The sequence below is a fragment of the Diuraphis noxia genome, unplaced genomic scaffold (assembly GCF_037042655.1).
Source record: "Diuraphis noxia isolate RWA-SAM2 unplaced genomic scaffold, SU_Dnox_SAM2 contig0005, whole genome shotgun sequence".
Taxonomy (NCBI): Eukaryota; Metazoa; Arthropoda; class Insecta; order Hemiptera; family Aphididae; genus Diuraphis; species Diuraphis noxia.
The window spans coordinates 11,621,688-11,637,538 of NW_028301715.1; the positions used below are offsets into that span (position 1 = coordinate 11,621,688).

Consider the following 15,851-nt stretch of genomic DNA (forward strand, 5'->3'; position numbering starts at 1 on the left):
ATATTTCTAATTTACCTGGTTTTTCTTCACTATCTTGACTACAAGGTCACATACTTGTGAAAGTCTCAAGTACTCTGTCTGCAGTTGTTGTCTTGTTGAGTGTTTTATTTTGTAATACAAGTCCTATTTATCTAATTGAAATATAAATATTTTAAAACATTGTTTTAACTTAAATTTTAAATATTTCTTGCACTAATTTTAAGAAATATATTTTTTAGTGAATTCAACTCTCAGCTTTAATAATAATGCTAATCAAAATTAAGGCTTCATAAAAAATAAAAATAGCCCACAAAAATACAAGTATCCCAATCAAAAATCTTATTTGTAACAAATTCTTCTTATATTCAATTAAAGTCATACCGTTTAAACTGATCTTCACATCCACATAGTCACTGAAATAATCAAGCTAGGTACCTACATATTCAGAAGCCACCTTCAAAATTAATGCGACGAGCAAAACCTTCTATCCAACTCTATTCCTGGAAATTCTTCCAGAAAACTTAATTTGTAACTAAATTATTATCAATAATAACATATCACATTAATCATTTTTATCCAATTCATCTCTTACGCTTATCTATGTACTACAAAGTACCTATGAGTAAGTAATACAATTTTCTAAATTATAAAAAATGTTAGTCGTCATATATTAGAGGTAGGTTTCACACTACATTTTGCTGGTGGGATACAGCTAGATAAGTAACTTACACTATAATTCAGTGATGTATTTGAGGCAGACTTCCTAGCCCCATGGTATAAAAATACACAGTAGTGTATATTTCTTAAATATTTTCTTAACTTTCATATCAATAAAATGTATAAGTATTAAATGTATAACACTTTAATGTTTAAGTTGTTTTTAAATGAAACTGACCAAAATGATTGTCTAATGCTAACCATAGTTATCAATTAGAATATAAAATATAAATATACATATTTTTTCAGAATGGTTTCAAAGCAGATTTGCTGCTGAAAGACATGAGATTGGGCGAGTCGTTAGCGAAGGAGACTAGCACGCAGACCCCCTTAACGTGCCTGACTGTGGACATGTATGCACGTATATCACAGATGGGATGGGGTGATAAGGATTTTTCAATCGCCTACAAATACTTTAAGGAACATCAGTCATAATCTATTCCTGGAGACTTCAAAGCTTAGAGTACAAAAATTAATGAATACCTACATAATAGTATATCGTATATTAATATACTAAATTATTTTAATACGTGAATACATATGACATTGATTTATTTGTTTTGTTTTATACATATATTTTTTTTGTACATACATAATACATATTACAAATAAAAACATAATTACGACCTACTAGTTAAAATGTTTGTTCACAATTGTACATAAAAAGAAAACATACACAAAGAAGAAAATAAAATGCAAAAGTTGCCACATTCTAATATATTTACATAATTGTGGAAGAGCTTGAACAATATAAAAAATAAATAATAGTAATAAATGATGTTAAGCACGGTAGATTATAATCTACCGTGATGTTAAGTATTGATAAAAAAAAAATATATATAATTACCGTTGCAAATGGAATGTGCAACTGTAATAAACAAAACATTTGTGTTCCTTGTTTTATCATTAAATTTAAGAAATTACATAATCTAATATTAATTCAACAAAATTATGAGTAGTTTACCAAAATTGAGGTTCACAGTATGTTTAGTCTTGAGAAATTATAGTGTAAAAAAAAAGATTGTATAATATTTTGGGATTACAATGTTTTAAGTATACACATTGTAGAGAATACACATTATTAAAATTCCTAATTAATAATTTATTATATACCATTGTTTTTTTAATTTTTTTAAAAGTTATCTATAACACCACAACTATGCTCTACTAAGCTTTTAAGCAGCCTCGTACTCAAAAACAACTGAGTATTGCTCAAACTTACCAGTTGGTTGTTAAAATACATTATAAATAATTATATAATAACACCAACTAATCATAAGTGAATAACTATTTATTATTATTATTATTTTTTTTTTTGTCATTATTAACTAATTACTTTTAATTCTCTTCTCACTAATCTGTGCACCTGTTTAAGTTTCTTATCTGAAACAATATAAATGAAAATTTAATTTTTTTAACGATTAATGTGAAATAAAATATTATTATATCAATTCAAACATTATATTATATTTTATCTGGTTAGCTTGTTGGTCACAACAATAAAAATATTCAACACAATGTATAGATTTGCAATAATTTAATTGTTCTCTGTTGTAATAAATTTATTTTCTTATATGCTGAATAGACATTTTTAAAATTGAAACTTACCCGGTGAGAACATTTTTACAATATTTAATTAAATTATTAATGAGCTAAGCACATTGTTAATATTGTACATGTGTCACTTACAAAACATTGAATTAATTTTTTACTAAACGGTTATGTTATTCACAAACAAAATCCAACTAAGGTTGACAATTAATTCCATTAAGAAAACATCAGTTATATATATAACTATATTGAAAGATATTAAAATTTAATATTTCAATTATGAATAATTCAAACATATTAATTTAGGACGTCTGGACATTGAATTAATTTAACAAAAGTATAATCACAAATATATTAACTGCAATATTTCACAAGTTTTCCTAAAAATAAAATTATTGAAACTATGGTAAAGTTAACTCAACATAGACTTAAAACAATTAAATACTAATCATACATTTCTGTATAATCAATTTAAAACTTGACCAACTAAACAATCAATTTATAGTAGATTACAATTTACTTTTATACATATAATCAAGATTGGGCTTATACAAGTTAAATTTAATTCCATGATATGCAGTTACTAAGTAGTTAATTAATTTTATAGTCACATTAAGTTAATTTGTTCCAGCCCCAAAGACTTAAAAATATTATTTTATACAAATTGCTGTTTTCTTAGCAAAAAATAAAGATACACGAAACTAAAATAATTATTTATAATGTTATATGTAATAATTGTAGACTATTAGTGTTGAATGCAATTCTGGATTTCAATAATGATAAATAACATGTTACATACATATAATTTCAATTTCAATAGAAAATTACAAACTTGCAAATTAATTTTTAGTCAAAACAATAACAATAACATATAACCCAGTTTTAGTATAGATATGGTATTAACATTCTTATTTTTTTGTCTAAACTTTTATCAAATTTGTCTATTGTACTTTGGCATAGATTGTAAATATTAACTGATTTTTAAGTTTTTTTTCTACTATTATATTTTTTTATACCTAATAACTTAACAAGATGGAAAATTGCTTAATTTACCTAGCCTTGTATGAATTTATTATTTAATTATTTAATATGTATTAACAGTACTTCAACAAATAAAAACATGTGATTATATTGATTTTAAATTAGGTACTTACACAAATTTACCAATTAAAATTGTATACAGCAAGTTATATAATAGTTAATCTTAATCATTTATACTCATAATCATATTTTATATGTTTAATAATTATTCATGAGGTTTAAATAGGTAAATCATTACTGTGTTATACAGTAGAAGTAATTAAAATTAAATTTGTCAAGTAGACAATCAATTTTCAATTAAGTTGTAACAATAATTTCACAATTACTAGAGTTATTTAATACAAAAAATAAACACAATTCAAATTATTTTAACACACTTAAGGTAAACTGTAAAGTCAAGAATTCTATCAAGAAAAAATAATAGCATTAAACTTTGATGTTATTAAAAATGTAATATAAGTATGAATTGGGAAAATATGAAGACAGATTTGAAAAAGTTGTAAAAGAATAATTTACAGATATTGACATTTAAAATGTATTTATGTTTTATAATTAAAAGTAAGTCAAATAAATAAGAATATTCTATTAAAAAGTAATGGTAACAGCATAAAATTTGATTTCTATTTGACATACTACACGGAATGTTAATGTGATTTATTTGATTAAAAAATATACAAATTATACATCTAATTTTCATCAATAAAAAATAACTAAATTAATTTAAAAAACACCCAATAATTGAAATTTTCATATTAATAACTAAAATATACTTAAATTATTAATCAACCTAAGTAAAATATATAAAACAAAAATTAAAAATAATAGGTTGTAGAAACTATGGCTATCACATTACACATTTTCCTTGGTTTTCATAATTTAAAATTATATTTGGTTTGTTCTATTTTAACTTTAAAATTAAACAAATACAACATTTAGCTAATAAGGTAATAAGCAAGGTAATTTATATTTTTACTTATTACAGTTCTATATAATTTAATGCTTAACTGTATAATACTGCTTAGTTTCAAAAATCACTAATTGTAAATTTAATCAGAATATTATCACGTGATCAAGTAATTACAATACACATTTTATTCAATTTTATTTATCATTTATTATTATTATTATTTATTTTAATCGAATGATTAATTCAAATATAGTTTATTGATCAGAATAAATTATTATATTAGTAATATGTAGTTTTTGTTTGAAAGCAGAGTTTATTAACAATGTACATTACAAATAGATATTTGCCACTGAAACATTAATACACTAAACAGTAAATAAAATGCATTATTTTGACTACTAATCATAAAAGTTATATAATTATAAATTGTATTTGAACTTTTTTTTAAACTATTTATCACAAACGTTTAGTAAAGTATAATAAAGATTCGGCAAGATGGAAATTTGAAAAATAAATAAATAAAATTAATTAATTAAACTAATAGTATTTTTTTTAAGAAATTACCTAAATTCATTTTTTAATAATAATTATCTTTTATTCGTAAGATTACCTTAGTTATGTTAATACCTTGAATTTGCTATGAGCTGGAAAAAGGAGGTATCGGTAAGTCTGCTAGTAGTGAAGCAGGATCCAAAATATTGGCCATGTGTGACTGTGACAATCTTTCAAGTGATCTGACATCCATGTCAACAGCTTCCAATGCTCTTTCTAATTCTTCAGTTTCTTCTCGAGAAGGTACATACTGTCCATTTTTATCAACTTTAGAAAGAAAATAATAACATATAAATATAAATCAGCATAATTAATTACATATTTATTTTTTATCAATACTAACCAGTAAAGAGATCATTGAATGCATCTACAGGAATTTGACTGAACACGCTTGTAATATCATCATGATCATCCAATAACCGTGATGCATGACTTGCTAAATCTGCTGCATCTAAGCCAGCAAGTACTTCGTCACCAACTTCTACTTCGTGTGTAATAATATTACTACCAACTGTTGAAAATAATTTTTTTATAATTTTGTTAAATTAAAAAATTCTGTAAGTCATATAGCATGATAGAATGGACTGTAAGTGAGCATTGTGTCATTAGTTTATATGCGGCTCAGGAGAGGCATATATTTAATGGGAAATATTGATTAAAATCCATAAGTTCTATTTATTTACATAAATAATACTGTTTTTTTTATGGATAGATAATGACAAAACCAACAATTAATATTTTTCCAAAGTATATGTCTTTCAATAGTCACAAACTATAATGAGCCAGCTTATCATGTCCAGTCTATTCTATCATATAAGAAGTTGAATTAATATTTACCAGGATGTAAATAAATATCAGGATTGGCAACAGATGAGTAAAGTGATGTAACATCACAATTTATATTTTGAGGCAGATCATTAGCACATGTAATTGGCTCAATAGTATTAGGTTCGATTGTCTCCGTATATGATGGAGGCTCAAGTGGGAATTTAGGCAATTGCTTTTTCTTTTTACTACGCTTAGACAGCTTACTAAATGGAGCATTTTTTGGCCTTTTACGTGGTTTAGACTTGACAGCAGGTACTTCTTCAGTCTAAAATAATTTTTATATTATGTGTAAGTTAATAAATTAAATTGTGCTCATGGATATTTCCAACTCACCGGAGTTATTGTCGGAATTATTGTGTCTTTAGAGTACAAATGGTCAAAGCACAAAGACTGTACATCACGAATATTAAACACCGCATTGGTACACTGTCCTTGATCAGTTCGTGCAGAACAGTGTTCAAAAAGGAGTTGATCAACATTTTGTAAAATATGTCTAAAACAATGACGAGTGCACGGTATAGCAGGATAGTGGCATCTTTCCAAACAACATTTTTGTTGTACCATAGACACACCACCAATACTGAAAAATAAAACCAAAATCAATTATTTAGTTGAAAATCAATTAATATTGTAATACTAATTTTCCAAAATCATAGTTAACTATGTATAATTAACATATTTTTAACTAAAATAAAATTAATTTAATGATTATCACTAACCTTTTAAATTTAGGTTTTAAATCAGACTCTTGGCATACTAATTGGTTGATACAAATAGGATCATGTCGTATAGCGTTCGTCATTGCTAATACTAAATCAGGAGATGGTGAGTTATCAGGAAGATTAGATATTTGATGAAACCTTCGCCGAAGAACTGATCGCAAGTTTTTCACTTTAGCATCTCGATCTAAAGGTTCATTTAGATCAGAAGGTAACCAAAATCTTTGATACGGTGCATCCTCTAACTCTAAACTCAATGGATCATCAGTGTCAGAAGATGCATCAGATGATACTAAATCTTTTTAGAAAAAAAAAAAAATTTTAATAAATTAAACATCATAAATATAGAATCAATATTATATAATATAATTAACTTACCTAAAGGATATAGGTTTTCCCTCAATTTAGCTTCCTTTTTATATTCTTTTAGTATCCTCTGCAATGTTTCATGTCTGGTTCCACAATCTTTTTGCCAATTACTTAACTTAGCATGATTTCTTTTAGGAGGAATAGTAATTATGCTACAGCTCAACTGGTTTTTTTCATTTTCATTCAAAGGATCTATTTTATCAGGTTTTTTATTTGCAACAGACACACTTTTATCAGCCTTATTTTTATTTCGTTTTTTGGCTTTTGACTTTTTTGGAGACGGTTCAATTACGGTGGACAAACGATCATCAATTTTTTCGGGGACATCAACAGGAGGAGGTGTTGGAGATGTAGTATTGTACAGTAGTTCTTTAAACTTAAGAACATCATCTTTGAGATTTGGTCTATTCACCACAGGATCAACAGTGGTGTTATTCTTTACTGATTCAACTGGCTTAATGACTTGATTTTTAGTTTTAACATTAATTTTAGGCAATTTAATCACAGGCTGCTTAACTTTTGCTGGAGTAATGAACCGGTTTTTTAGTACAGTTTCAATTTTTTCTTTCTTACACCCCTTGCGGTCTTTTTTTGATGTGCGTCCAGACAATTGGACATGGCCATTACACTTGACTCCCCCATCAAATGTGCCCATTGAAAACATGTCCCGGGAAAATACATTCTGCATCGCTTTAACAGTTTAATTATATTGTTGGCTACCACATTCCGCACCCTGTAAATTAATAATTACAAAATTAATAAACACAGTATATTTGATTAGCAGCATTGTAATGATAGTGGTGACACAAAACATATACGTTTGAAATAAGCTTATTGAAATGGTGTCGATTACCGTCGAACGTTAGGGATCTCAACACGGACAACACAAATTCAATGATAGTAGTAACTCAAATAGTCAGGTGTCTAAAACTCACCCAACGGTGTATATACTTTCTTTACTCACCAATTCAGTGGTCACAATTGAAAGGAGTCTGCAGCGAGTGCCAACTTCCTTCACTGAGCACTACAGCAATGACAAATGACCACAAAGTTTTTGACAACAATAACAACGACGACGACGACAACGAATGCTGATGGTAAAGTCCGGTGTTGGTGAGGCGCGAAAGGTACACGGCATCGGTCGACACGCTAAACGTCAGGCGTCCAGACGTAATCCGGGGCCAATGGTCGGGTGAAAATAGTTGAAAAATAATAACGAAATTCACAAAAAATATTTTTACCAACTAACGATAATACCGTGTACACTTTTATTATTGTTATATATATATATATTAATAAAATATAATAACCGTATATATGTGTTTGTGAGTGTGTGTATAACGAGTAATTTATTATTATTACTTTTTTATTTTATTTTTTTATTATCTATACTCAAAACATTGATATCAACAAACGTAAACAAAGCGCGTTATCAGCGAAGCATACAAAATACGGACGGCAATGCAGGCTGTCCGCGGTATTCGACCGATGCGCCGGTTTCCAGTCACCGGTATAGATCCTTCAACGGCAAACGCTGCACATCGGCAAGCAACGGTGGAAGCACACCAGTACGTTGGCGGCACTGATGTGATGATACGAAGACGCGGGTAACTTTAAACCATAGACTACAATAATATAATGAAAGTCTGAAATCGAACTAACAAAATCAACTCACTCACCTCTCATCAACGCTATACCAATATTTCATGATAAAATAAATTATAATATTACTGTGTGTAATACTACGCCACTATTACGAACTTCGTTCACTTATTTTCACAGTAAGTTCACAATAAAAGACTGTACCTAAAACCCTCACTTATAAAATACCCTCGACTGGTTGTGAAATCAGAAATCGTGATGTTTTAAAAATCTACAAATGTGGTTATGTGGTGTAGTGTGTTACCGTGTTCTATACTTTTGTACAAAAGTGTAAAGATACTATTCTGTATTATTCCAGTATTCCACTAATACTGTAATCAGAATTTTATTGTTATTCGCTGAATTATTTGCTTGATTGCGTAGTTCAGATAAATACACTATTAGGTTATAAGATTTATAAGTTAAATTCTTCAATTATAAAATAACATGATTAAATCATATTTTATAATTTTAACGTCTACAACTAGTTTACAGCCTTTAATTTTCGATGTGTTTATCATATTATTTATTTATTTATAATGTATCTACTATCTACCTATATGTGCAATGTATGCGTTATGCATTATGCCTACACTTCCGGTATATCACAACGCAAGTAAATTTACCAGAGTACCAGACCAGGTTTCGAGGTCGATCTCATCATATTATATTATGCTGAGTACACCAAGTTTTTTTTTTTTTTTTAATTACAGTTAAATTGTCTTATCTGTGTTGAGAAAAGTGAAGTTCATATTTCGATTAGTTTTAATGTCCTGTGTGACAATTATTCAATTTACTCGATTCGTATTTCGTAGTTAATATTACAATTTTAAAATATTAGTTCCAGTGGCATGCAGAACATTTTTCAGACCTGAGGCAAACTATACAATTTGACACATACCCTACAACCATCAGGTTTTTCACTTAATAAAAAATTGTATACCTTTATATGATATTTAACCCTTTGAGTGCCAAATTAATTTTGACCAGTGGCACCTGCCAGACCAAATTATTTTTGCATTTTTTTTTTATTGATTTATTTATTTATTTATTAACTCAATGTACGATCAAACTAGTGGCCAGTTGGCCAGTAGCACACCTAGTAACCCACCCACCTGTATTTTCTCTGAGGCAGTTGCCTCAAAAAAAAGCTGTTCAGCACGCCACTGATTAGTTCGATAGGTAGATATTAGGCTAGACTTGGGTAAAATACTTTTAAAAAGTATTTAGAATAAAATATAATCGAATACCTAAGAAAAATAGTATTTGAAATAAGTATACAAATTAACCATACCAAATACTTTTTAGTTTGTTTTAAATGTTAATTTTCCTAAACAAATTTCTAAATTAGCGCCAACATTTATAATTTAATAATATTCTGAATATAATATCTTTTGAGTTATTGATAGGAGATATAAAATGTTAAAATATGCATGATATTGTCAAAATATCCAGAAAACCAGTAAATTTTGAAGGAATAATGCACTTCAAAAAAATATTTTAAAATATACTGAATACCCTACAATATTTTTATGGGATCCAAATATTTCCAACTGAACATTATTCAACAAAACAGCAGTTAAAAAATTATCGTCACTACTATAAGCTATTAGTAGACAATTTTTTTTTGATGTTTGATTGTTATAAATGTGTAATTTTTATGATTTGAGAAATAAAACTCAAAATTATAACGATTCATATAAGATGTATTGGATTTCAAATTTTGAGACTGTATATTCACTCATAAAATAATTTCTCCTCCAAGATTTTGATATATTATTATTCAAAAAATATTATTTTTAGAAACTTTAACTCATATTAATATTAATATTAATTGTTTTGATACCTTATATATATTCTGTCTCACATTTACTTATTGTGCCTAAGGTATAGATTGTAAATTTCTTTTAAAAATAAAAAAAAAAAAAAAAAAAAGAAACTTTAACTTAAGTTATCATTTAACATTTTCAATATATTTACTAATTTCAAACTATTATTATTAGGAATATAAAAACTTTTTTAGAATTGTTTTCTATGTTGATAACAAAATATAATCTAAAAAGTTTAGTAGCAAGATTTGATGAGTTGCACTCCTAGCAACTTCAAAAATACATTGGTATAACTTTTGTTACTCACAATTTGAAAGTTCAGACCTTTCAAAAATTATTTTGTAGTTCAAAATTTTCACAATTGTATATAGTTAAAGAGACAATATTTCTTTTATTAAATTAATTTAGTTATTTTTTTGATATAATATTATTAATAAGGTCTTAAAATATTAAGTCATAGTGTATAATATATATTAATGGACTAAATACACATTAATATATTATATATTAAACAATGCCGTCTTAAAAATATTATTTAGAATTTAGATTCATTAACTTATAAGAATAACCAGTTATAAAATATATTAGACTCCAATTATAAAAAATGTAATTTGTCAACACTAAATATGTAGTCCCCCCACACCTTTCCATGTGTCATGGTACATTGCTACGTATATTTAATCTTGGTATGCCAATAAAACTAAAATTTAAAACTAATAAGTTATCAATATATTCAAAATTATAAATGTAGCTAATAACATAAATCTTTATCTGTTCAAAGTCTGATCTTGAAATTATAACCAATAAAAATTTGTTCAATTGCCAATGATTAACTATTAGAACAAAGTTCAAAATATTAATACATGTGTAATTCTTTGTTTAAAACTTCAAAACGTTATGAAGACTGTATACCCGCAAGTGTTCAAGAACCCTGGTGTAAATGCAGAAATAAAAAATAAAAATAAACAATTTTTTTATGGTTTTTTTTTATTCAACGCATATCAATATTGTTATTGTACATTAAAATACAGGAGCCAGGATCTTAGTAAGCTTTCTTCCTGAAAGAACAACCTGAAATATAAAATAATTATGGATTAAAATAAGATAAAAATAATTATTTGACACATTTTAAAGAATTACAAAAATTGGTATTTATTCTGATTATATTTTAAAAAAATTTTATATTATAAAAATATAAACCAAATAATGTAACTTAATAGACTGCAAACATAAATAACCATTTCCAAAAGTAAAGTATAATTTGGGACCTTATTCAATGTTTGCAAAAGCAATACTTCTTATTTGGAATCAAGCATTATTGTATTGATACTTAGATATATATATATATATATATATCATAAATATATTCAATAGGGCCTAATAAATATCTGTTTGTAGAATTAATTAAAATACAAAAAAAAATTATATACAATCAAATCAACTTAATTTGGAAACATCAGGCGGTGATCTACTGGTTCGCATTAACCAATTTTTTTTTTTACATATGATACGTTCATTTGGGACTTTTCTCATTAAGCTATTGTCACTTTTATATGATGTCCCATTTAAATGGATTTGGTTTTAATATAAAAAAATTTATTAAAAATTAATAATTAATTTAGAGTATAAATAAGCTTTAAGTTTTCAACACTTAAATTAAAAATTATGTTATTGTATTTAACTATTAGAAAATTGTTAAATTCCAAAAAATGGAAATAGGAATTGAATAAAAGCATAATATATTACACTAAAATACTGATAATAAAGTATATATATTTTAAATGAAAATCTTGAATCGTAGATTACTTTAAAAAAGTACCTATCACATAATAACTAACAACTTTTAAGAGAACATTAATTAATGATTGGTTGTTCACTTAAGATGTATAAAAAATATTAATTTAAATTAATTTTGTCATTAATTTAAATTTTCATTTTGCCATAACAAAAAAAGTGGGGGTAAAGTAGCTTTTACTCAGCATACCCTATCTCCAGACTTTTCAAAGCTTGGATTATACAACTAGTTAATACTACATGGCGTATAGTAGATGGGTCTTGTCAGACAATTCAACGCCACGCGTAATATATTATATAACATAATCCAAGGGGAAGGGGTGAAGTACCCGGTGGATTTAGGCAACAGTTGCTATGAGCACCATCACCGGTTTGATTTCCAGTCATGAGCAGCAACGCTTTCCGAGCAGTTCACGGTGTCTGGAGAGAGGCCGCTGTCCCCCACACGGGCATAGCAGAAACCTGGTGCCCACTAGAAATTCTGCCAAAAACACACACACGGGTGCCAAAAACCTACCCAATATAAAAACCCTACAGTTCCTACACTCAATGGCCTATGTAGCCGCAGGTTAACTAAATAAAAAAATCCAAGGTTAAAAGCAAAAGGAAAGTTTAACATTTTATAATAAAGACATCATTTAATTTAGATTCTATAGAGGTATTAGCAATTTATCTTTGAAACTATGTTGGCACTAAGCAACCTATGACATGAATATGGCTGCTTTATAATGGAATACACAGGAAATATCCAGTAAGCCTTAATAAACCCATAGAATAAACATAACAACATTTAGCAAAAACAATTGAATGTATTAATAAATGTTCTCTTAACAGTTCAAATTGTTTATAAGGTAATAATATAAGTAAAATTTGATTTAAAATTAACCATACCAATCAAACATTTTATCAAATAAATATTATATGAGTAGTTATCTACCTACATTAAAATTTGAATCTAAAAAAAAAAATTAAAAAACTAAAAAACTAAAACTTACCTTCAGTTAATCTAGCTCGTCCTCCGGTAGGCTGACATAAAATTGTGGAACATCCGGTGCATATAACTACGCTCTGAGCGTGACTGAATACAGTTGTAATTTTATAACATCCAGGGCATTTGACATCCATAAAAAAAGAATTTGGGTGTTGGACAAGGCGCTTTAACTTGTGTTTCCTGCGCTCTTCGATAGCAGTAGGATGAAGCAAATCTTTAGCCAACTATAACACAATAACAAATTGAAAATATACATTTTCTATGACAAATGGTACTCGGTACAATACTTACAGGCATATTGTCTTATTTGACTTTATATGATAGAAAAACAGAGAATCAAGTTTTATCTGAAAAAAGTTAAACAAATTATGTAATTATTTATTTGTTTCGTTATGTTGAAAAATAAATTGAGGACGTAGGTAGGTATAGATATTGTGTATTAATCATACCAATGTGTAAAGTAAAAAGGTAGATCAAGAACAATGAAAATTTAAATTCTATAACACCAAATATAAGTGTAATAGGACTAATATGTTTACAATTAATTTTGACACATAGAATTTGAAAACCACGAGCACCATAACCTAAACACGGCTCTGTACGAACATGGTTGATAAGCTAATTTGTGGTTCGCAAAGTCCGCGCAACCAAGTAATATTTATGACTATATTCATAAAGAATTCAACGAACAACGTCCGTAAACCAGCCGTTTAGGACTAAGCGCAAGAAAATATAAAAATTTCACTTACCAATCACCAAAAAATGGGTCTTAAAGCACGTTTTCATGTGTGGACAGACCGAAACGTTAACAGAGAGAGAATGATGGTGAGGACGGAATGTAGCCGACGCCGTAATCATGGAGTAAAAAAACGTCGCACACTTCGAAGCACGAATGCACGATAGATGATGGTCTGAAAAGAAAAAATTTAAAAGCTGTCGAATATTTTTATTATAATCACTACGAACTAAGATACAGGACTGGAAACGAATGTTGATAACGACAGGTAATATTTTTTATATATTTATATTAGTCCGTGGTGTATCATTTGGTGTATACACTGTACACAGGACAGGTTCATACTTTATTTATTTAAGTAATGGAATAAATGTTTGAAATTAAAGGTACTGTCAAAATGAAGTATTAAAATAAATCAGATAAGAAAATAGAAGTTATTGCTGGAACGTGGCTAGAAAAAGTTGAAGAACATAAAATTAAAATTCATAACCTGCAGATGATATTACCATTAACGTCATTAACACTTAACTATAATAATATTATTGATATTCCTTAGAAACGTACAATCCAATTGATAAATATCTTTATAGATGACCACATATATTCCATGGAGATTTATTTTATCTTGTCTTGGATATTAAATTAATATACTTATTATAATGTTTGTATGGGTGCCAATGTGCATTTTCCAAGAACGTTTTCCAAACTCTTTCTTAACTATCTAATAAAAGTACTCGTAGATTTTAAGAGTATATTCATACTTTCACATGAAAGTGAAATAATAATTAAACTTTAATTAATATTTTGATATCCAGTTTTAAGTATGCGCTTCGACGTAAATAGAGAAGCCAAAAGGACTTGGCCCCTATAAATACGTTTGTAGGCCATCTATATGCTCTTAATATGGGCCTTGGTAAGTTCACACACGAAACCAACATGGGTTAGTGGTTAGGTAGGTACATAATATGTAAGTATCTACGCAAACAAAAATACACCAACGTATATAATTCTCTACTATAATTCAACACAAATTTTTATTATCATCAAGGTAATGTATTCAAAATAAGAAAAAGCGTAGTCAAGTGGATATCTCTGCTATAGGTACACTTGATCACTATTATGTATGTATTAAATTTGAATCCAACGATAGGTATCATTGCATACGAAAAACCATTCTGAACGGAGATTATTTGTTAGCCTAGAATATATTTTCAAGTAAATGATGAAAAATGTGTTTTATGTTTTAATGACATTATAATAGCCCAACATTTAAGTTCTTTTATAATTATTGTAAGCCAAACTTATGGAAAATCTTGTATTATGTTTTCAACTTTTAACTACTTATATAAAACATTTTATGAATTATAACTACAAAATAATTTGCAAATATTTATGATTTTAACGAACTGTTGTCAATATTTGGACATCAAACGCTAATAAAAAAAAATTATGCCTATGTATTCTTATAATTTTTTAATCACTATAAGACTAACTTATGAGGAACTTCGTATACAATCTTAAATTTATTTTGACTCTTTAACCTAACCTAAAAAGTTTTATCGATATTTATAAAAAATAAAAAAATAAACAAAAACAAATATTTCAAATGTCTATAAATAGCCTTAAAATAAGCTAAATAGTTTTAAAATTAAACTATATAAAAAAAAATGACAATCTAAAGAACTGGTTAAATTTTCGGTAGTTGTGCGGTTTTTGAATTTTTTAACCATAGATATAAATACAGAAGAAATTTATGAATTTCCGCGATTTTAACATATTATTATTTCGTAAAAATTTGAACTTAAACCTTTATAACAAAATTATAACGATTTTTTATTTTTTTTTTAAACTAAAATAAAAACAAATTATAAGGAACCTTGAATTAAATTTTCAAATTTTTTTGGTACAATAACCAACATTTTTTCCAACACTTTAAAAAAGCAGATTGTTTTAATGATATATAATGATAAATCATAACAGACAGAATGATATAATAATATAAATTTGTAGGAACAGTAATTACAATAATATAGAGTAATTAACAGTAATTTTATTATAAGAACGGTAAAAAACCATTATTATATAAAGGTAGTAGTCATAATACTGAACGACATAATAATAATCCAAGTGTTGGTAATAACATAAATGGTGATAAATATAATAATAGTAATGTTCAACACTGGCTCTAACAGAATAG

The 15,851-nt window shown here is 27.1% G+C and overlaps 3 protein-coding genes across 5 annotated transcripts in view; 1 reads left to right on the top strand and 2 right to left on the bottom strand.

Moving 5' to 3' along the window:
• The window catches only part of LOC107165644 (uncharacterized), a 42,852-nt gene extending 41,516 nt beyond the window's left edge, over positions 1–1,336 (top strand). Inside the window, exon 7 of the mRNA XM_089229838.1 lies at positions 946–1,336. Coding sequence (XP_089085964.1) covers positions 946–1,131 — 186 coding nt within the window. The 3' untranslated portion in view covers positions 1,132–1,336. The remainder of the gene's footprint in view (positions 1–945) is intronic.
• Positions 945–8,010, bottom strand: LOC107169886 (uncharacterized). 2 transcript variants are annotated; one of them, XM_015519824.2, is made up of 8 exons: positions 7,628–8,010; positions 6,673–7,396; positions 6,295–6,592; positions 5,909–6,155; positions 5,585–5,840; positions 5,091–5,258; positions 4,823–5,014; positions 945–2,079 (listed from the first exon to the last, which is right to left on the bottom strand). In XM_015519824.2, the coding sequence occupies exons 2-7, from the start codon at positions 7,349–7,351 to the stop codon at positions 4,833–4,835; spliced, it is 1,830 nt and encodes a 609-aa protein (XP_015375310.2). In that variant the 5' UTR covers positions 7,352–7,396; positions 7,628–8,010; the 3' UTR covers positions 945–2,079; positions 4,823–4,832. The 2 variants fall into 2 exon arrangements, with proteins under 2 accessions (XP_015375310.2, XP_015375309.2); XM_015519823.2 differs by having other exon boundaries at positions 4,806–5,014.
• Positions 8,011–10,839: 2,829 nt separating this feature from the next.
• RpS27 (ribosomal protein S27) lies at positions 10,840–13,817 on the bottom strand. Of its 2 annotated transcripts, none has more exons than XM_015519826.2 (4): positions 13,668–13,817; positions 13,210–13,265; positions 12,923–13,142; positions 10,840–11,204 (listed from the first exon to the last, which is right to left on the bottom strand). In XM_015519826.2, the coding sequence occupies exons 2-4, from the start codon at positions 13,213–13,215 to the stop codon at positions 11,176–11,178; spliced, it is 255 nt and encodes an 84-aa protein (XP_015375312.1). In that variant the 5' UTR covers positions 13,216–13,265; positions 13,668–13,817; the 3' UTR covers positions 10,840–11,175. The 2 variants fall into 2 exon arrangements, with proteins under 2 accessions (XP_015375312.1, XP_015375313.1); XM_015519827.2 differs by lacking the exon at positions 13,668–13,817 and adding an exon at positions 13,368–13,510.
• Positions 13,818–15,851: the final 2,034 nt, after the last annotated feature.